Source organism: Pungitius pungitius, chromosome 11 (genome assembly GCF_949316345.1).
Source record: "Pungitius pungitius chromosome 11, fPunPun2.1, whole genome shotgun sequence".
Lineage (NCBI taxonomy): Eukaryota > Metazoa > Chordata > Actinopteri > Perciformes > Gasterosteidae > Pungitius > Pungitius pungitius.
Window position 1 is genome coordinate 12,792,114 of NC_084910.1, and position 21,911 is coordinate 12,814,024.

Consider the following 21,911-nt stretch of genomic DNA (forward strand, 5'->3'; position numbering starts at 1 on the left):
TCCAAATAAAAGTACTTGCTGCCAATCTCTGGTCATACTTAAAATAAGGTGTGTTGTGCATTGTTAATCTTTTTCTAGACTTTAGCTATCATGCACATTTATTTAGTAGCCTATATCAGCCTCACCGTCCACCCACAAACTTTCTAGTGGTTTGCATTGCTGAAGAGACCAACAGAAAAGAAGAAAAAATGCTCAAAATCAATTGTGTCCATTCACCAATGGATTGGGTACAAACAGGCAGATTAATTTGGTGCCCCATTCAAATAAGACCCTCTGATGAATGGCTTTAGTCTAAGTCTAAAGCTACGACCTATGGCAAAACAAATGTTCATTTCCCTTTAAGTCAACCATGTGCGCGTGCGTCACGATTATGACATCTCCGAGGGCACTTGAACGCAGCATTGCTGCCGGTACGCTGCGTCTGCTACGTAAGAGGTCCCCAAGCAAGCAGCCGTCAGAATTATGAATACTGGATTATTAAAGTGAAAGTTAAGTTAAAAACATATCGCTGCTATTTGCGATATAATTCATGATAATAGTTCCATCACTTCTTTAACGTAGGTAGTAAGTAGCTACCATTTGCTAAATACCGTTACATGTGTTTGCTCCTATGGAAGGGGCAGCTACGTAATGGCTCTGCTTTGGTTTATGGCTGTGCTCAAAGCGATAAAGTTGGCTGCTGGGACTTCCGATGCAAATGTATTCCAAGTTAGCAATTCTGCGAAAATGAAATACACACAATTGTAAAATATTTTTTTTGTTTGGGTTGTAATTTAAAAAAAAAACGCGTGTAGCTACTGTTTTTGACCTGCCTGAGACCCAGAAACCGCTGTAGCGAACCAGCAAGCTGAGAAAGAGAGAAGGGTGAGAGAGGCCATGGTGAGTATAGAGTTGTTGTTATTTAAGAAAGACAGAGGTAAAGCTTAATTTGACTTCCTGCCCTTTCCCTCCCCCTGTGTCTTTTCTCTGCTCAGTGAAAACAGTCATCTTACAGTAAGACATTTTACCAAATGATGCCAGGAAATAAGTCAAATTTGACTAGATCCATAAATCAAGGACATTTACCTTGTTTCCTTTGCTTAAATTTGTGGTGACCATCCTGCAACCAAAACCATGTTTTTAATTCTCTAGCAACTCTTTTCCCATTTAAATGTTGAAAACAGCAATGTCATCATCATACATACACAATTTTGTTTTAAAGATTCAACCAATTATTGGTTTATTCACAGCTTTTCTACTACCTTCAGGAACAGGTCTTTTCCTGAAATCAGGGCGGTTTTATACCCTGCAGAAATGCCCATGGCAGGAGGAGCAAGTGGTAGGAGTGATTAGGAAATGGAGGGCATTTATTATCGGTTTTAATCAATTGGCCGTGTACTGGAGTGTATTTATTTCTTTTGACTATTTGGACTGGCCCCTGTGATATCTGCTGCATTGACTCAGAGTCTGTCTGTGCCTCTGTGAATGAGCGATGTCTGGTGGCATTTCCAGGATTCACCTTCATGAACCTGGTGGAGATGGTGGCAGCAGAGACGGTTTCAGAACAACACTGAATCCTCTGGTAGCATGTTAAAAAATATTTGTTGTTTTAATTTATCATAAACGTTTACATTTTTTTTAAAGGAAGGATAAACTCAATCTGGAGCAGCTTTATGTTTAAACGCATAGCATTTATCTTTAAAACAAACATTGCAAGTTTCCTGTTCGGTTTTACATTCACAGCATACAAACGAAAAATACTTTACAGGCTGCTGTAAAACCTGCTCAGTAACATTGTGCAGCACGATCAATATCCAGGGAACATCCGTTTGTGGCATTTACATAAAACCAAATACTGAAACACAAATTGAAACCAGTTTAGCCTGAAGTGTGATGGTGTGGAGTCTGATTTTAGTGACAAACACAAAAAGCCCATCACTTTTGAGAACCAAGTGGGTGTCTCCAGGATGAGAGGACCCGGTCGGACCCTTTTCACATCACTTCAAAAGACCGGCCTTCGAAACATTTCATACACCGTGCGGCTCTCTGTCAGTAGATACTGAAGGAGACGTAGCTCTGGTCACTCTGGCAGGTGAAGTATGCAATCAGCTGACCGTTGCATATCATCAGAAACAAGCCGCTACCTATGGAACAACAAAAGAAAATTGAAATAAAAAAATAACTCTTAGAGTTAAATGTATGAATTAACAGATAAGTTGCCAGTTATGTTTTTGTTACCTAAAGCCAGCCACCACTGCCACTCCGTGGGAAACTCCCACATAACTGCAACACAGAAACAAATAACACAGTGATCAATTTGTGTACCCGGAAAGATGTAGTGTTTGGATTTCTGCTCACCTAGACTGCTGATCACAACATGCAGAAGTGTGACCGTGAGGGCGTAGTCCCACACCCTCCTCTTCACCACTGCAGCAAAAAAGAGGCCGCTGCAAAAGTAGGTGAGCTCCAAGGACAGCAGGTTCACTGAGGAAGAGACAAATAAATAAAATTATACAACGTTAATGCCTATTGTTGATTGGCTGTGTTACTTAAGGGGCTTACCCAAGTATTTGGAGTTGGATTCAGAAAGTTTGGTCTTAAAGTCGAACGGAATTAATCCGTCAAAGTGATCCAACCTAAATGAGATGTTAGAACTAGATTAAATGTCCAATAAGAGACTGTTGCCATACATTGAAAGAGAGTTAATGAAACCAAGTTTCAAGTACAGGTGAAACTCGAAAAATTAGAATAATGTGCAAAAGCTCATTACTTTCAGTAATTCAACTTAAAAGGTGAAACTAATATATAGACTCATTACATGCAAAGTGAGATATTTCAAGCCTTTATTTGATATCATTTTGATGATTATATAATATATATGTACTGATATATTAGTTTCATCTTTTAAGTTGAATTACCGAAAGTAATGCGCTTTTGCACGATGTTCTAATTTTTCGAGTTTCACCTGTATATATTTAGTATTGTATGTTGTCTACTTAGCAGCAGCTAAACAAATGCTCCAGATATAGGCCACGTTGTGTGAATTAATACTATAATATATAACTTTCCCATGAGGCAAAGGTGGATCCATAAATAATGTAAGCCACTATGGGGCCATAGTCAACTAGAAACAGTTTTAACCCCATTGGGCCTCTTGGTTTCCTGCTTTCTGTGCATATCTACATGTACAGACCGCAGACTACGCATGACATATTTTGTCTACAAAACAGTAAAATACATATCGCCCGTGCGCATGCGTGTTAGAGACCTTCTCACCTGAACGCACCGAAGCACACACTCCCAATCATGTAGAAAAGAGAGTAAAATATCACCAGACAGAGCAGCAGGTTAGAGAGGACGGTCTGCGGGATAGAAACCGAATATTATCACAATATACCTCGTGATCACCAGCCCAAATCCAGTCAGCAGTCCTACGTGCTAACAGGTTTCGGATTATCATCCGTATACCACAACAGCTAAAAACAGACTCGGCACGTTCACATAGCTCGGCATAGTCTCTTTATTATTTAATGACACGTGATTTGCATAATCGGTCGCCCGCGACAGGCGGACAGCTCCCGTAGAGCTTAATGTTCAAATGTTCCCTCACCTTCGAGTCGACCGCTTTGCCTTTGAATGCCATCTCATGGTTTGTACTTGTTGTATTTGAAGAAAATACATGAACACGAATAATTGTAGGCTGCGGAACGATGCGCGAGCCGGTTAAATCCCTCTTCTTCTTTTTTGTTTTTTAAAAGTGGACTGATTCTGCCACCTAGCGGCGAGACGCGGGACGGCAAGCAGCGCCGCCGCTCCACGCCGTCCTCTGGACTCGTTTCACCTCGGCCTTTGTTGACTGAAATAAATACTTCTCCACTCCATGTACCTGTTAGCGTTAGCTGCTGGACGCGCGGCCATGCATACGATGGCGATGTATGTGGAGACTGCGTGTATTCTATCAAAAGTATGGCGGAAACGGATAACGCAAAATAAAAATCAGTAGCTTTATTATACCGGAGAAACCATAACCGCCCTACGTGGGAGGGATTGAATGCAGTAAAACATCTTGAGAGGATGCGGTTTCAACATGAGTATTTTTACCATTAGCAACTAACATATACTTCATATCGATCTAAAAACACCAGGAAGGAATACGCACCACTGGTAGCGCTGTTAACTTAAATTAGCTGTCACAATAAAGCCATAAAGCCCACATCCAGGTGTGCCAGCGGAGGTGACTGCATGCAGTCCGATACACTGGCAGCTCGGGTGTTGAATTTTTCCCAGATGTAACCCCAAAAGTAGGAAAGACGCGTTTTAAACGGAGTGTTTCATACAGGTTTGATTAGGCTAAACTCGACCATCCTGTCCGACTTCATTCAACGTTTACGGGTTTTATCAAGATCGCATTCGTACTAACCAGCGGACGTAAGAGGGTTTATTTTAATACCTAAATCAGTCCTGACTCGTGTAGCGGTGTATTTCGGGTGGGTTTTCTTTCTTTTCGGGTGATTTTACAGGCCCGCGGTATTTAATCCCACAGTTAGCAACTGCGCGTACAAACTGGTAATCGCATCAAAAACGTGACACACACTTGAGCAGTTGGACGGCAGTGCGGGGTTAACATTTGTTTTTTATGGGGGCGAAAAACCGCCCGTTGGTCAACAAGGGGAACCAACCGCTCCTCAACGGTCACGGGAGAAACACACTGCGGGCCCGCTGCGCTCCTCCGACACTCAAAATAAACAAATAATTAGGAGCGAACCGGGAACGTGAGCTCCGGTCTGTCGGTGGCACTTCGTCCTAACGGCACCGAGCTGAGTTTCTGGACGTGTTATAAGTGTTAACAGGCCGAGTATTGACCACCGACAGTGAACCGAACTTTTCCGAGACCCAAAGTTGTCAGGCAGCGCATCTTTCACGCATGCGCATCCTTCCATCCAGCTCTAAATAAGAGTTAAAACAGAAACGAGGTGAGTTCCACATTTCTAAACAATACGGGCGTTAATACTCATTTATTGCCGTTAACAGTGGCGTAATTTGAAAAAGCGGCCATCGTCTGGCTTATTATCGCTCGTTTAAATTATTTCCACTCTGATTTAAAACGGCGAAAATAAATCGTTTTTTTCAAGTTTCTATTGAAGAAATTAATCAAGCAACATTGTTGAAGCCAGTAACAGTAGCGCGTCGCGAATGTAAGTATTATGCGGAACTGTGCGAAATATTAGCGTTTTGTCAAATGCGTTTTCCTATTGTTATTAACCGGGAAACTTATTTATTACAGATTGTCCTTAGCTGGCTGCATCCAGCCCCAATGCTACACGGCTAGCCCTCTAGCAGCCCTCAGCTCAGTTGAACGGAGTGGAGCTAGCTGACTGTTAGCTCTCTGTCAGCGCTAGCTAGCAACCTGGGCTGACATTCCGTGACAAGGGGAAAGTGAAGAAAATAACTCGAGTGACGGAAAACACAAAGTCGGGAAATTACACCGCAAGCGTGTGTCTCTGTTCGACGTCTAGCGCCTTCGCATGATTTGTTTAAATGGGTAACTTGAGTAATTTAAATAGTTTAAACGTGTTGGTGGCCTCTTCCTAGGCTCCGCCATTTTGTATAAGACGAATGCTAATCATGGGCGCTCCTACATACACTTTATTTATGGCTAGAATAAAATTGACATATCATATGCCAAGTCAAACTAAATCCACATCCATGAGCTCGGGCTGTTGTTTACTTTTCACATGGTTATGACCACCATGCAAACGGAAAATACCCCCCTTTATTCGGTGTTGAACATGCGTCAAGACTAAAACGTTATATCGTAATATTCGTCGGATTAAAACGATTTTAAGTTCAGCCAGTGAGTGCAGGAAACGGTGTTCTCTTTGAAATGGATGATCAAATGACCCTCTCACGCGTTTATGGCAAGGCAAAAAGCCGGTTTTAGGAGATACTGTTAAAACAAGGAAAATATGAACTTGTGTGGTTAACTTCAAGTTGAGGCATCTTTCCTCGTGTTTGTCAATGATGCCGATGAAGGTTCATCCCGTTGGGACCGTTTGTGCACGTATATCCCCGTTAGATGACCAGCAAAACAGTATTCTTATTGACTGTTTTGTCTGAAATCGAAGTGCATGGTGTATCCTGCAAGCCAGCACAGAGTCGCCATCTAGCGGCGGTGTTCGGTAATGTTGTTTACAAGTGCGAGTAGACTGCATTTGTCGTTGGGACCACGTTGTAGGTAAAACCATACATGGGGTGGGGGGGCAGTTTCACCGTAATAATCAAGCTTAGTCAGCACAAATTGGAGAACAATGTCATAATTTAAATAGAGATGTGGCCTGAACATTTAATTAGCTAAAGTGACTGTCATTGTGTCCTTTGCAGGTTGGGGATATCATAGGAGTTGGAATGACCGACACTCCTCCAAGGGATGGCCCCTCTCAGGGTGCTGAGTTTGATATGATGGGGGCTCTGGACTGGAAGGACGGTATTGCCACGCTGCCGGGCAGTGACATTCGGGTACAAAAGATATTTGCTCATGTTAATTATAATTTCTGATTGTGGAAATGTTGTGCACAAGTCTCTGTCCACAAAAAGATTTGAAAGAGAATGGTTTTCTGTTGTGTTCAACACAAGAACACATTTTATTAAAAATGTTATCTTTAATTGGAGAAGAGATTGAACAATTCCACATATGTTATCTCATATGTTAAATGAATGTGACTATTTGAAGGGCTGCTTACTGCATTTTTCATGAAACAAAATTAATTAGGGACAACAACAACTTCCTTCGGGATGAGCATTTCTGTCTCCTCACTTGTGTCTTTCAGTTTCGCATGACAGAGTTCGGGACTTTGGAAATCGTCACAGACCTAGAGGTCAAAGGACAGAAGACAAAGCCTGAGACGTTGGACCCGGCACAGTCTCACACTCCTACACCTCCACCAGAAGGACAATCACAGACTAGCAAAGCCACAGCTCCAGCTCCAGTCAATCAGAGTCAGCCAGGATTATCTCTAAATAAAGGTATGACAGAACAAACTGTACAACACTTTTATTGTAAAGAATAGCAGTGTTTACTTTTGATGCTCCAGGTGTAATTTTCAGCTCTTCTCTCTACTTTGTCCTCTAGTTCCTGGTCCTGTGCTTCTGTCTTTAGAAGAGGGACCTAATGCGGAGGGCCCCAGTGTGGAGGTCGGTCCCAGTGTAGAGGTAGGCTCTAACGCAGACGCGGGTCAAAATGGGGAGCTGTCAAGGTGCCGGGCCTGTGATGGCCGCATCCCCCCAGATGCCCTCTTCCAGGGCAAATTCTGTTGCTCCGTTTGTGCTCAGCCCTCCAGCGGCAGATCGTCCCCAGGGGAAGCAAGGGAGAGTCAAGCAGCTGATGGTGAAAGGCTGGGTAAACGTGTGCGCAAAAAGAGGAAGATGTATATGGATTCCGGGGATGAAGAGGAAGACAACCAAGAGGAACCAGAGGTAGGGAGCTCAGTCTTGTATTTAGTTCTCTTTCGAAGCTTCCAGGCCAGTCAAGTGTTAACTGATGTCTTGCTTTGATAGATTTGGCCACAAAGTATCAAATTACAATTTACAATAATTTTTAACTTAATCCTTCCGTATTTAGGTTGAGAAATTATCAAGTGTGGTTTGTAAAAAGAAATTATTTTACTGCACTTTTTTTAGGAAAAGGCCAAGACTACCAAAGGGAGGAGAGGTGCCAAAATTGCCAAACTGGGTAGGTTACGCTGCTGCCACTGTAGAGGGGAGGATGGAGGGAGATATTTCCTGCCTTGTTACCAAATCTTCAAAAAACTGACACGGTTAACTAATTTCATTAACACGCTCACAATACACAAGAAATTTAAATCAACTACTTGAATATCGTCTTATATTATATTTTATGTATGCATTTAAAAAGTAAATTATCTTTATTGTACTGGATTAAATTAAAACCATGGACGAGCCGTTTGCATGGCTTTTCATAAATGTGTTGATGGTCCTCATGTACCAACCCCTGTCCGTAATTGTAATGTTTCCAACCCTCAGTGACCGGCCCAGCCCATAAGAAACGGGCATGGAGCTGGCCTTCTTACTTGGAGGAAGAGAGGGCCATCGCTGCTCCTGCTAAACTATTCAAAGAGGTATACACCATACACCATTTATGCTGACCAACCTCAGAGCTTTTCTTAAAAAGTATAAGCGGATGGTTTGTGTACTTGGTCTCAGACTGCGCTGTGGTGCTCATTTGTCTTGCAGCACCAGTCACTTCCTCAAAGCAGGAACAGTTTTAAAGTGGGAATGAAGCTGGAGGGGCTGGACCCATCGCACCCCTCCCTGTTCTGTGTTCTCACTGTTGCAGAGGTACGTGTGCTAATGGTTGTGTGTGTGACTAGTCTAGAGACTAGTATTTTACTGTCCCTTTTTCTCTTAGATACAAGGCTATAGGGTGAGGCTCCACTTTGATGGTTACCCAGAATGCTACGACTTCTGGGCCAACGCCGACTCTTGGGATATGAAACCAGCCGGCTGGTGCGAGAAGAATGGGCACAAGTTATTGTTACCTAAAGGTAATGGCCCACACACATGCACACACAAACTGACATCCATCCGTGCTTTTATGAACACATCTTCTAAGTGTGTATGTGTTTTGTAGGTTGTAAGGATGGAGAGTTTAATTGGAGCATGTACGTGAAGAACTGTAGGGGACAGCTGGCCCCAAAACACCTTTTCAAGAGTCTCAACACAGTAAGTATTAAGCACACAAAGCCTGTATAATCTAAATCCAGTATATTGTACTTAAACTAAGGATTTGTATTTGTTTTATTTTGTCCCATTTCAGTCTGTGACTCCGTCTGGGTTTCGAGCAGGGATGAAGCTGGAGGCAATTGACAGAAAAAACCCGTCTTTGGTCTGTGTCGCAACCATTGCTGCTGTTGTTGACAACCGGCTGCTCATTCATTTTGACAACTGGGATGATACATATGATTATTGGTAAGAGCCTGGTTTAAGCCTGAAGGAAGGGTTATTACAGATTAACCCACTGCTGTCATTGGTTAATCTATTTACAACATCAAGATAATGCCTATGAACTATGAATGAAGAATAATCAGAAGGTATTTGACAGGGTTTGACACCTTTGATGATCTGCAGCGATTTAGTGTAAAAGTTGGGCTGTTATTGTGTGCTTGTTTACCAGTAGTTGTCTTTGTCAAGGTGTGACGCTAGCAGCCCGTACATCCATCCTGTGGGTTACTGCGAAGATGCTGAGCTTACTCTGACTACTCCAGCTGGTAAGACACAGACCAAGACACAAGTGGGTCAGTATACACTATTTTATTATACTTTAGGGATTGCAGAATCTAACATTATCAAAAATCAATGCGCATGCAAATGTAGTAGTTAAATGTATTGTCCACCTTTGTCATATCTCTCCAATATTACGGCTAAAAAGACTTGAACTTGAACTAAAAGATCTGATTCCCTCTCCTCAGAATATAAGCAACCCAAGAGCTTCTCATGGGAGAAATACCTGGAAGAGACAGGCACACAGGCAGCTCCTGCTCGTGCTTTCAAACCAGTATGATTCTCTCTTACACACACATACGTATATACAAGTACACAGATTTAGAATATGTACGATAGGCGATATAGGTCTATTTATGTGGTCATTGTTGCGCTCTGTTTGCAGCGACCTCCACATGGCTTCCAGATTGGGATGAAAGTGGAAGCTGTGGATAAGAGAAACCCCATGCTCATCCGTGTTGCAACAATAGCCGACACCGAGGACCACCGACTAAAGGTACTAAAGGTCCCCGTCTCTGGATGTATTTCAACATGTTCCGTGTGCTGCTTCTGTCTTAACTTTTTTTCAATTTTCATCTAGATTCATTTTGATGGCTGGAGCTCAGAATATGACTATTGGGTGGAGACAGACTACCCGGATTTGCACCCTGTAGGGTGGTGTCAGAAAACGGGACACCCGCTACAATACCCTAACGGTGAGACACACTCTCACTCACACACTCTTCTGTTCTGCTGTCCTGCTTGATAATCACTCTGTGAATCACTCAAGGTTTGTTAGTAGAACGTTCCAAATTGTTAACTGTAAATTTTAACTTGTGAGTCAGGGCAAATTGTCTGTGCCTTTCGTTAACTTGCAGGAATTTATAATAAATCATTAATGGTTTTGTGAACACTCTCTCTCTCTCTGTGTGTGTGTTTTATTTCATATTTCAGGCTCCAGTGATTTAGTGACTGCCCCAGGTCAAGGTTGTCCTACCCCAGGATGCAACGGGGTGGGCCACATCAGAGGACCCCGCTACGGGACCCACTATACGTTAGTTTTTTTGTGGTCCCAATTGTTTTTCATTCTTGATGTTGGTTTAATTTTATATCTTACATATTTCTTAATTAATTTTCTGTATTTGAAAGACAAAGTGAATGAAAAATGTACTTTATTTTAATTTATATATTATGCAGTGTCTAACACATGGACAGTTAAGTCTCATTTGAACAATATTTGGGTAACGTATATGTAGTGAGTAGACCAGGAGAAGAATGAGTCTCTGTGTTCTTAAAGGTCAATTGTACTTGTGTGGGCTGTCCGCAGTGTGACGTGTTGCTTGTGTGGGAGTTTTGAGTCTCGTAGGTGATTTCTTGCTGTTTTTGTATTCCAATTTGTTTTGACCTGCTAAACTGCAGAGCATCAAATGTAAAATGCAGCGGTTACGTGTAGGCCTCCGTAAAGTTTCTGTCTTTTGTGTGTGCAGTCAGGTGAGCTGTCCCTATTCGGAGACCAATCTGAACAAGGAGGGCTTGCTGCCAGACCGCCTAAGTGGAGAACGGCCCCTCGCCCTCAGTGGACCTCATCCACGCGGGCGCCGCCCCGATCCTAGTACTAACACCACGACACAGACCTCCTCAGCGCCAGACCAGGCGGAAGGAGCTGAAGACTCCCACAACAGGTGTGTGCCTGTCACTCAACAAAAGAGCATGCGGTGCACTGTGTAATGTCTGGGCAGACACTCCGAACAAATAGAGGGCGGCATTTGATCTCTAGTTCTAGATACCAACATTTAACGTTTATGTTTTTACTAGTGCTGGGCAAAGACTGCACTCTTTTATTTTAAAGTAATGTTAGCAGTTTTATTTTTGTTTCTGAACAGGTACCAAACGAAACATTTGTCTATTATCAGACAACAGCATATTGCAGCGTATGTTCAGTTGTAAAGATCCCTGTTAGAGTGAAGTAAAGTGGTCTAGAATAAAAAATGATTTTTCTGTAAAGACTAGACTTTCTTTGAATCTCAGTCAGAGAACATGAACACTTAAAGTGATGCAGGTTGAGCAATTACACAATGACAAAATGAACGTTTAACGTCCACTTAACATTTTCTGACTCCTCTGTACCAAGCCAGTTGCTAAGACACACATGGTCAATTATGTTTGTTTTTTTTATCGCGAGATTAACGGGTTTTTTTTAAACGGCCTAACAGGGATAACATTAACAATATGACCTCTTCACATTCGGTATATACGTTTTTTTTTTCAAACGAAGAGTCTGTCCGCAGCTTCCATATTTTATATCTTAAAGTCACAAACACTCCCAAAGGCACACCCTTCTCTGTTTCCCTTGCACCTCTGTCCCTTTCTTTGTATCTGAGCGGATTGTCTGTTGCTAGGAAACCGTTGACAGTGGAGGCTGAGCGCTTGGCACGTAACACTCAGCCTGAGCCACCGGGCGGAGCCAGTGAGCAGAGTCAGAATGGAACAAGGCCTAAACGGTACAGTTGTGAAACCATCGCACCTAGCTGGGCTGCTGTAGTCCATTGCAGAAGTTGTCCTGCTGTATGAAAGAGGGACTTCTAATTGTGTCTGTCTCTCCAGGACTGCTCCAGTTCCCAAATACCTGAAAATGCACTACGTCAAAGAGGAGATTGACGATGGTAAAGGTGCGTGTGTGCGTGTGTGCGTGTGTGTGTGCGTGTGTGTGTGTGTGTGTGTGTGTGTGTGTAAGAGCGACACGACGAAGCATGTAAATCCTCAACTCTCCCACTGACTGCCGGGTTCCCTCCACTCTCCCTAGCCTCTCCAGACGCCATCTCTCTCCAGCAGGCCCTCCACGAGTCTGTGTTTTCCCCTGGCCTCTCCGCCTCCCCCCCCCACCGCGTGTCTCTCTGCTGGGACAAACATTGCCAGCTGCTGCCTGAGGTCCTGGGGCTGACTGCCAAGCGAGTGGCCACTTGGAGCGCAGAGGAGGTCAGACATGCTCACACGCTCACACTGCGCCAGCACATGAAAAGCCTCCAACATGAAGGCACGCAGTTGTTTAGGGAAACATCAACTTGATGAATATTCAAGGAGAGCTTCTCTTTCTGCCTGCTGGTTCGATGAAGGCGTACACCAGACCGCTTTTATTTGTAGACACGCATTTGTTGATTAAACATCTTGTGCTTGACAGCCCGTCTATGGCTTTTAGCTTTAAGTTGTTATATTTTCTCACCAGGTGGCCACTTTCGTCAAAGGCCTTCCAGGATGTAAAGAACACGCCGCTACATTTAAAACAGAGGTAAGCACTTCATTCCTATTTAGCTCTCGACAAACTCACAGGGCTCGAATAGTGATTAGTTCAATTGAAGAGTTATTGAGGGTATTTTTTGAATTCTTGATGAATATTAGTGTTTTTATTACATTAATTATTACATTAATTACATGTCATTTAGCTGACGCTCTTATCCAAAGCGACCTACATTACATTTTAATCCATGGCTTACATTTGGCCTGGGGAGCAATTAGGGGTTAGGTGTCTTGCTCAGGGACACTTTGACATGGCACATGGAGCAACTGCTCCCAGCGCATCACGCTACTCCACACGACACCAACACCCCTTTTTAAATTATCTGTGAGTCAACAAATCAATGCATTGGTGTTGACTTAATAAATTCTAAGTGTATGTATTACTGCCTACTTTGTAGTCTGTGGGGAAAAAAAACTCACTCACTCACAAGTAGCTGGTGAAGACAGTGAAGCATTTAGGAACTAAAGAGTCTGACACCTCTCCGCATTTGGTGGAGCCCAAAACTAGTTTGTCCGGGACTCCAAAACGTCATCACCCAACCTAGTCGCCTTATAGCGTCAATGCGTTTCCTCGCATTCGTGCAGTTAGATTTTTACTTTTCCCGATGTCAGTAAATCTTCAGAAATCACAAAAGGGGTGTTCAGTGGTGGAAGTAATTTTCGTGCATAAAGCGTGGAAGTTTCATGAACATTTTACTTTCATTTCTACAATAATCCAGTGTAAAATCCCATGGCCTTCTTCTCAAGGTGACCAGTGTGATGCTAATTGCCTCTATTAGCCAAAATTGATAATTCACCCCTGCAGGACCCTACAGGAATCAACTTAAAATAAATGAGATAATTGTTAAAATAATAAGAATCTGTTGGTATGTGAAGAACAGTGACGCAGAGCAAGTGTTTCCTGCTTTCTGTTTAGCAAATAGACGGCGAGGCCTTCCTGCTGCTCACGCAAGGGGACATTGTCAAGATCCTGTCCATCAAGTTAGGACCCGCCCTGAAGATCTACAACTCCATCCTCATGTTGAAGAATGCAGACGAAGAGTAAGACCCTAAAGACTTGGCGAGGAATCACTGCCTCCTCACCGGCCCCTCGGCTCCGGTTTCATCAACACTCGGCTGGAGGGCGTTTGATTAAAAATTTGCCCGAACAGGTTTCTTCTGTCGATCTCTACAACGGTGCAGCTACACGCCATCACAGGAGAGCATCCGTCCCTCTCCCTCCTCGCTCCCCTACGGACAGTGCTGCTGGACCTGAGGGAGAGTTGTACAAGATACCGTATATCGTTTTTTGTTTACTGATTCATTTAAAAAAAAAAAAAAAAAGAACAACATCAGGCACCTTCAACGCTCCTCAACATGTACAGTTTATTATTTTGTTCTAATGTCACAATTCTGTTGCATATCCTTTTTTATTTGAGTGGTATCGGTGCTTGAGTTCAGAGCAGAGTGAATACGTTTGGTTGTACTTGTCAGACTTTTACTTTCTTTTTTCAAAGCTGCAAAATACAATCGTGAGTTGGCGAGTGTTTTTTAAAATGTGAAACCCAGTGGAACAGAAGCACTATGTAGTTCAGCCTTTCTCCTCTAGATGGAGAAAGTGGGAAACTCCACAGGCCGAAATTCAGAAGAGAGTTTAATTCAATTGGAGTTTGAGTTGGCTGAAGCTCAGATTGATGGGGGATGGGAAGGACTCGCTGTGTGTGTGTGTGTGTGTGTGTGTGTGTGTGTGTGTGTGTGTGTTGCTTTTCTGGTCAGATAAAAGTTTGACAAGCAGGACTAAGGGCTAAATGTCAAATCAAGAAAACATGCAGTCTTTTAAGGTGGAAGGAGACGACTAACAAGCTCCGCTCCTCCTTATCGGCTTTGTTGACTCTGGGAACGGCACATGAATATGAATGTTAAAACAAACAGCTATTAGTGGTTTTGTTTATGTTGTTTGATTTGGTTCATTGACATTGTAAATAATATACAGCTACAAAACAACTGTCCCTAACAGAGTTTACTCCCGCTTGGTTATGCAAAGGCTTGACGTCTGTCCACAAGGAAGGGCTCCGTAACAGCGAACTGAAAAATACGAGCCTCAATTGATACAAAGATTTTGAGAAAAAAAAAGAAACAAGACAAACCTTGTCAGTGTCTTTGTAAATCATTGTGTACTTCAAGTTGGAATGTGTACATCAGCAAATGTTTATATGCAAACAGCTTTTATTTATGTATTCTAATTTAAAGGGTAGTGGGACTCTGTTTCGGGGTCTGAGGAAAGCTGCGGCTGTTTGACAGAACGCTTTTGAATGAGTGGAAATAAATGAGATGTACACCACCGGCTGGCCTCGTTTAACCCGTCACTTTAGCACACGCGGATCATCTGAAATTCTGGTGCTTGTTTGTTTACTTTACAGTTGTTTTGTAAAACGCATTCCCTCAAGTAAAGAAATGCATTTTTTTAGGTTCAGCAGTTTGACAAAAACTGTCTCTTTTTTTTGTTCTGGAGCTTTCAGCTGTAAAATAGTTCTTCACCAGCGGATGGAGTCCCCTTGAGTTTACCTCGACATCTGTTGACGTGCAAGCTCTGTAGGACATCTCGTCTTTGTTGTTGAGCAAGTTAACCATCAAAGTTAATGGTGGAGAGTATAATGCAATTAGCCAAGTACTGTATTTCTGTTAAATACTTGGCTAATGTTTGTCTTGTGTCCCCTGTTTCAAACCTCCGGTTTAGATGTGTAGGACTAGCTAGTGATTCTTCCTGTAAACTTCTCACCTGGTTTCATTTAAACGCTTTGAGCCCCCCGACAAGGAGTTAAATGAAACCCTACCCCCCAAAAATGCAAAGGTTAGAGAAAAGTCAACATAAATAAGAATTTATGTAGCACCACTTTTTTTTTCTTCTTTTTTTTTTCTTCTGGTGCCAGATGGGTCAACAGACATGACACCCACAGGAGTCCCACACTGCGTGGTGGTTTGAATCCGGCCTATTTGCAAATGGGTCATGCGTGGAAAGTACGCAAACATGTTTGAAAGAAAGAAAGAAAGGCTACAGTGCTCATATGGGTGAGCGCTCCTGATATTGACAGCTGACAAATCTCCCTCCGCAGATGAAGACTCGATGGTGGAAGGAGCGCTGTGACACCCGAAGGGCAAAATATATAGATGCCATAATGTTTTATTAGATTCATGTCTAAAGCTACTGATGACTTTAGTTGTGAGGAAGTTCCACGACACCAGCTGTGTGGGAACTATCCGAGCAGAAGCATCTCGGAGCACGTCTCCTCTTTGATCCCATCTGTCTAAGCATAACACAGCTGCGTGGAGGAAGGAGAAGGTGTGAACTTCTCTGGCCCTGGTCCTAAATCTAGTCGGACATATGTTCCTTCCTTCAGGTCTGGGACCTCGTTGCCTGTCTTCATCACTTTAGGATAAACAAAACCAAGGTGTTAACCCTGTCAAGCAGAATAACAGGTCTGTAATGTCAAAGCTCACAAAGTCATTTACGTTTTAAAAGCATGATTTTTTTTAAACTTAAACTTTAGGTTTGATTATAATTTTTACGCCATCAATTAAAACCTTCTAACAGACACAGTAAGTTTTTTCTGTTTCCCAATAGTTTCTTTGTGAGCAGTGGGTGGCCGGCAGGAAGAGACTGCAGAGACTGCAGTGAGAAATAAGAAGTTGAGCCTTTGCCCCCCCCCCCCCCCCCCCTTCAATTTGTATTCTTCAGCCCCAAACCGACTCTTGACTCCAGTGACATCACTTTGATGACATCGATTTATCAGACGCATGCAGATGTATTTTCTGGTTTATGCAACTTTCTGTCTCTGCTTTATTGAAGCTTCTGTCAATCACACCCTAAACCATTGAATGGAAAACCATAATGGCTGCCTGCAACAGTGTGAAATAACACTGTAAGCCTGTAAAATCTGATTCAAAAGTCACATGTGTAATACAAGGCTCCTCAAGGAGCACATACCAGCCAGTATCGTCCTGTCTTTTTTTTCTTTTTTTCTCTCTCTCTACATCTGGGTTTCAGTGTGCCTGCTCGCAATTGGTGGCTGCTGATCACTAAGAATAACTGGGCTCATCGTGGGACTGGCCTGCATCAGCCACAGATTCCCACGACCCCTCCTCTCCTCGCACACAGAGAATAATCCAAACACAGGCTGCGGAGGCGCACAAGCAGCGAGGACTCGCGCAGCGGGAGCGCCTTTGCACCACTTTTTACTGAAACTGTGTGCATTACAAAAGCTTCATTTGAGGCTCGCTGTTGCGCTTCACGCCGGCTCACACGGCAACAAAAAGAAGAAAGGGTGCAGAGGAAGAAAGACGCCGTCTTGGTGTTTGTCGGAATGCGTTGAAAGTCCGGATTTAACACGCGCAGGGAGTGGGAGGAATACGGGTTATTCCTTTGGAGGATGCCGAAGAGCCAGCCTGTGCTCCGGATATACCTCAAGAACAAGGCAAGTACCCACTCCGACGTGACGTGGAGCTGCGTTAAAGTGGACCAGCAGCGAGTTGCTGCAGTCAGCAACAGTGGAGCATCGTGAGTTTAAACATAACACAATGCGTAAAAGCACGCAGGGGACGGCGCTGCGTCGTCCACGGTTGTGTCCTGTTGATTCGCGTTGTCCTCACTCGCCTCGGGGGGTAGTATGTGTGTGTGTGTGTGTGTGTGTGTGTGTGTGTGTGTGGGGGGGGGGGGGGGGGGGGATTAGAATTATATCATTAGTTGCTTTTTTTAAATCTTATTTTCATGAGCTGCGGTGAAATTGCGAACTGAAAGCACACCGGGGGGCCGGTCGTCTTGAGCTCCCCGTGACTCACTCCGGTCCCGGTCCAGAGACGCTGGAGAGTCTCCGAGTGGCTCCACGGAGACACCGGAGGGGCTGCAGAGAAGCTGGCATCTCATTAGCGCAGCCACATGTCTTATTAAAGCAGCTATTTCCTGTTGTGTGCGATGCAGAGTAAACTATCAACAACCCCCCCCCCTCCCCCTCCTCCTCCCCCTCCCGCTCCTCTTTCCTCTGGTGCAGGAACTTTGTTCCCTAATTCCTGTCTTCCTGCTCCTCCCTGTTGTCTCCTCCTCCCCCTCCCGGTTCAGTGTGAAGCCAGAGGATGACGGCAGCCGGTCCCGACCGCAGCAGCCCCGCCTCCTCCCACTCGTCGCGGTCATCGGCTCTTTGCCTCCCGGCGTGTGCCGGGCACCTGTGGAGGGGCAAGGCCTTCCGGACCAAACTGCCCCTGCGCTCTGCCCCGGGCGTGTGGCTCCTGCTGGGCGTGGTGGTGGTTCTGGTGGGGATGGCCGTCGCGGTGGCGGGCTACGTGTCGGCCGCCCCGAAGCCCGCCGCGGGCGGCCGAGGCAGCACCCGCGTGGAGAGGATGAAACTGGCCGGACCCGTGGTCATGGGGGCGGGCCTGTTCATCTTCATCTGCGCCGCCACGCTGCTGTACGAGAACCGGGACCTCGAGGTCCTCAGGCGAGAGGCGCCGGACGACCTGGAGGATCTGAAGGGAGGAGACGGCTGGGAGGACTCGCAGGAGCTGCCCAGCTTCGGCTGTCGGGAGCAGTGGGAGTGTAAAGATGGGGGGCGGGGGTCCTGGGCCCCTCCGACCCACATGCTGCCCCTCTCGGACCACGACTGTGGCCCGCCGCTTCCTCCGCCTCACAGAACGCCACGCCACGCCAGCTTCCGGTCCTCGCAGTCGGCCCCTTCGGAGGCAGGATGTAGAGATGCGGAGGAGGAGGAGAAGGAGGAGGAGAAGGAGGAGGAGGGCGAGGCGGAAGGAAGGGCGATTCTGCTGGCCCAAGTTCTGCACCATCAGGAGCCAATCCCTCGCCCTCCCTCCCCTCGCCCGTCCGCCTCCCACTCCTCCGTCCACTCGGACTCTTGCAACTCCAGCGAGATGAGCTTCGACCCGCGGACAGGCTTTCCTCCACCCTGAACCCCGCCCCGCGCTCCGACTCCCGCCGCCTCATCAGACACGCGTGATGTGACGAGCCTTCGCTCCTTCCTCCACAGCCGGAGGAAACGTTTGGGCGGTGTGTTTGGGTGGTGTGTCTGGGTGCTCTGCGAGTGGCGCAGCGGCTCTGAGTCACCGTCCGACGTCGTTCTCTTGACTCGCCCACGTTTGAAAGATCGGAGCCAGGCCCGTTTGATGTCAGCTCGCCTTCTTGCTTCCTTTGAACTCACCCATGCCAGAAATCCCAAAGGCCACCGCTCCTTTGACCATATTTGGACGTGAGGGGGATTGCTAAAAACTTATTTGGGTGCAGGCAGCGAGAGATGGACACCCCCCTCCCCTCTTCTCTCTCTCTCTCTCCCTCTCTCACACACACACACAAAGAGCATTTACTTTTCCTTGCTGAGGAGGTTTCGGTTAAGAGGATGAGCCAGATAAGGTCTTAAATGCGTCTTTATCTAATCTCACACATACTGTTATCTGCTCTTTATCTGAGGAAATTGTGTCTTTGTATTAACACGGGACGAGGCCACACTCCTCATTGGACACCTACGGCCACGCTATAAATACCAGCTGCTTGCTCTGCACGGTAGCGCGTGTGGACTTAAGTTTCCGTGATTTACTGTAATTCGTTTTTTAAAACGTTTTTCATCCACGGCGTCAGCTGTTCATTCCTCTCTTCTCTCGAGTGTGGTGAGGCGAGATCTTGAAGAATTGGTGAAAAATGAAAAGAGCAATGACTGAAGAAAAAAATCAATCAAAATCTGGCGAACTGCTATGAGTTATTTCTGACAAAGCGGTGGAATGAGTCGTGTAACTGAAGCCTCGCTCTCCCACCATCCCGACCTTTCATCTCCTCTCGCTTCATCATCTGATTCCTACGCTTTATTCAAATACCCCTCCGTCCTCCATCTCACTTTTTCTGGCTTAAACAGGGCAAAACAACGCGGAGAGAGGAACGTTAACGGGTCCAATGAAGCAAAAGCGTGCGTGTTGGAACAGTCTTGAGAGCTGAAGGAGGGAAGATGTTAATTATCGCCAGCATTTTCTCCTGCAGCCTCTAATGACACGGGGGATCAGTGTGAGGGGTTTTATGGGTCCATTAGGAGCGCACAGTGTTTCCTCCTCCTTTGGGCCCATGCTGGGATGCTGGGATGCTGGGATGCTGCCACCCAGATGACGACGGAGGCCAAAGCGTTCGCTAATTTGCAAACATTTCGCTTTCCTCGCCGAGTACAGCACCCATGTCTCACTTACACACACACACACACACACACACACACACACACACACACACACACACACACACACACACACACACACACACACAGGTACATTATGCTGTTTCAAGATGCTAGATTTTAGAGGCAGGTACAAGTCAGGGAGAATGTGTCTGACTCGTCAGCCTCTTCCGCACTCGTCGCCTGGAAAAGCATCTCTCTCTCTCTCTCTCTCTCTCTCTCTTTCTCTCTCTCTCTCTCTCTCTTTCACACATGCATGAGTCCTCGCTGTGAACGATGCTCCGATATGTTTACACCCAGAGGGAAAGATCTGCATGGATGTCAGAGCTGCAACCAACGGTAGTTACTGATTCATTTGTACTTATTACCGTTGTATCGCTGTTAAGTATTAGGTTCACTCCTCTTAACCTGATACGGTCTTCTTTCCCCATGAAGGTCACATGCCCCAAAAGGATTTTATAAAGTTGTCAGAAAATAATAAAAAAAATGCTATCACAAGTCTCTAATTTGCTACAAATCGTTCGATTTCCTAGTTATTGATCCTCTTTGAATCTGACATTAAACTGACCAGAGGGAATTTTTCTTGTCTTTACGCACATGGACGACATGTGGCCGCAACCGAGGATACTGCAGCGACTGAGAATACAATAAATCATTGAGTTGGACAACAGTGATGTTACGTAATTTAGGAATGCACATCTTTTTTTTTTCTTTTTTTTTTGCTGCATTGAGAATATGACTGAATGAGGATGAGTTGAATCCCCTCCTGCCCCCCATGTTTGTAGATACATATCTATACAAATGGAAGGGAGGCTGTAAGCTGCTTAACCCTGCGCTGACTCAGGATACTCCGGCTTCCATAAGAAGGAGACGACCTACGATGAACATTTTCTTTATATAAAAGATGTGACGGACTCAGGATCAACCGACCAGGAAATGCAGAGAATTTTATTTTAACCTATTATAGCTGTAAGTGGTATTAAGTTAAGAAGCTTTAAAAAAGAAGAAGTAAAAAGAGCCTGGTTGGCAGAAAGGTTTATAACCACCAAGTAGGGTTTTTAATCCCCAAAACACAGTGTTATACTTGATGAAAACAGGGGGGTGAATCACCAGCTGCACAAGCCATACAACAAGCTGAAAAACCACATTTTCTGACATCAAAGGCGATATGAAATCTTTCTGCACGTCCCACCGCTCAGGATTGTCTAATTGGCAAGTTATCCCCCAAACTTTGGTGCTTTGATCATCTTCACTTCCGCCTTTTAGCAGCTGTAGGGTGTGGACAAATAGCAGGTCTATTCCTGAGCTAATCCAATCTGCAGTCTCCTCAGCAGACCTCATGCTGCAGTCCATGGGAGACGCGTCTTGCTCACAATGAAAGGACTAGTACTCTGTGTTTTTGCCGTCGTGATGCTCACACCTGCTCAAGGTAAGGGGTTTTATAGAAGCCGGACCTCAGCAGTATCTTCTGCCCTTCAACACAAAGAACAGTATCTAGTTCTTAATGTACAACTTTTATGTTTAAAAAAAATCATATTTATTTATAGTTGATAGTTATCCATGAACAACAGATTCTTCTTCTTATTATTATATTGCGTTTTCTCAAAATTATGAATTATTGAATGAATTATTATCTGATCAGTGTTAATGTCAAATGAGTAGGCTTCTTGATTCGTGAAATATAAACAAAGCCTATTTTATCAAAGGTCCATGCAATAAAACAGGACTGTAAATATCAATTTCTATAATTGATTAATCTGCTCATCCGTTTACTTGGTTAATCTGAAATCCACACAGTAAAACAGTTCAATTCCAATCTGACACGCAACACTGTCTATTTATTTCAATTACAAAAATACTACCGTCAACAATGAAAAGCACCAAAGCTTCTTCACCTTTGAGAGGCTAGAAAGGTCACCATTTTGGTTTTGCTTAAAGGTGTAGATTTTGTTGGAACACCTTTTAATAGTATCCGGTTTGTTTTGGAGCGGTTAAATCTTCTCTCGTAGTTGTTTACCCTTAGTGATCCGTGATCGGTTTACAGATCACCTGGCGGAGTTCGTTACGCACTCGAACTGCGGATTATTGCAGCTAAACGTTAACCATCAATGTGTGAAATCGGATCAATATCCGCAGACCTTCAGTCCGTTTTCACCCTTTTCCATATGA

General features: G+C 44.6%; 3 protein-coding genes across 9 annotated transcripts; 2 read left to right on the forward strand and 1 right to left on the reverse strand.

Annotated features, from left to right (window-relative positions):
* The first annotated feature begins 515 nt into the window (after positions 1-515).
* On the forward strand, positions 516-14,872 carry l3mbtl1b (L3MBTL histone methyl-lysine binding protein 1b). 7 transcript variants are annotated; one of them, XM_037453181.2, is made up of 22 exons: positions 518-879; positions 6,361-6,495; positions 6,807-7,002; positions 7,109-7,188; positions 7,309-7,452; positions 7,657-7,708; positions 8,020-8,114; positions 8,230-8,334; positions 8,405-8,540; positions 8,627-8,718; positions 8,813-8,964; positions 9,187-9,290; positions 9,465-9,550; positions 9,662-9,772; positions 9,857-9,971; positions 10,210-10,309; positions 10,743-10,937; positions 11,655-11,756; positions 11,860-11,924; positions 12,059-12,231; positions 12,479-12,541; positions 13,466-14,872. In XM_037453181.2, the coding sequence occupies exons 1-22, from the start codon at positions 877-879 to the stop codon at positions 13,592-13,594; spliced, it is 2,433 nt and encodes an 810-aa protein (XP_037309078.2). In that variant the 5' UTR covers positions 518-876; the 3' UTR covers positions 13,595-14,872. The 7 variants fall into 7 exon arrangements, with proteins under 7 accessions (XP_037309077.2, XP_037309071.2, XP_037309072.2 ...); XM_037453180.2 differs by having other exon boundaries at positions 516-879; positions 7,109-7,452; positions 9,187-9,263; XM_037453174.2 differs by having other exon boundaries at positions 517-879; positions 7,109-7,452.
* On the reverse strand, positions 1,103-3,733 carry LOC119197135 (putative transmembrane protein 244). The gene is made up of 6 exons (XM_037453182.2): positions 3,590-3,733; positions 3,256-3,341; positions 2,542-2,615; positions 2,338-2,463; positions 2,218-2,262; positions 1,103-2,123 (listed from the first exon to the last, which is right to left on the reverse strand). Exons 1-6 carry the CDS (start codon positions 3,620-3,622, stop codon positions 2,029-2,031), a joined length of 459 nt encoding a protein of 152 aa, XP_037309079.1. The 5' UTR covers positions 3,623-3,733; the 3' UTR covers positions 1,103-2,028.
* A 1,586-nt stretch (positions 14,873-16,458) lies between the features above and the next one.
* Positions 16,459-21,906, forward strand: LOC119197973 (uncharacterized). The gene is made up of 2 exons (XM_037454721.2): positions 16,459-17,000; positions 17,642-21,906. The coding sequence occupies exon 2, from the start codon at positions 17,656-17,658 to the stop codon at positions 18,481-18,483; it is 828 nt and encodes a 275-aa protein (XP_037310618.1). The 5' UTR covers positions 16,459-17,000; positions 17,642-17,655; the 3' UTR covers positions 18,484-21,906.
* The last annotated feature ends 5 nt before the right edge of the window (positions 21,907-21,911 follow it).

What these genes read in the sequence shown, in the direction of transcription:
- l3mbtl1b (XM_037453174.2), top strand. An exon ending in CTGCTCGTGCTTTCAAACCA is followed by an intron (nt 9,551 to 9,661) that starts GTATGATTCTCT and finishes CTCTGTTTGCAG; the next exon opens with CGACCTCCACATGGCTTCCA. An exon ending in GGAGATTGACGATGGTAAAG is followed by an intron (nt 11,925 to 12,058) that starts GTGCGTGTGTGC and finishes CACTCTCCCTAG; the next exon opens with CCTCTCCAGACGCCATCTCT.
- LOC119197135 (XM_037453182.2), bottom strand. Translation starts at nt 3,622, where the DNA reads ATGGCATTCAAAGGCAAAGCGGTCGACTCGAAG. An exon ending in ATCCAACTCCAAATACTTGG is followed by an intron (nt 2,464 to 2,541) that starts GTAAGCCCCTTA and finishes TCTCTTCCTCAG; the next exon opens with TGAACCTGCTGTCCTTGGAG. An exon ending in TGTTGTGATCAGCAGTCTAG is followed by an intron (nt 2,263 to 2,337) that starts GTGAGCAGAAAT and finishes TCTGTGTTGCAG; the next exon opens with TTATGTGGGAGTTTCCCACG.
- LOC119197973 (XM_037454721.2), top strand. Translation starts at nt 17,656, where the DNA reads ATGACGGCAGCCGGTCCCGACCGCAGCAGCCCCGCCTCCTCCCACTCG.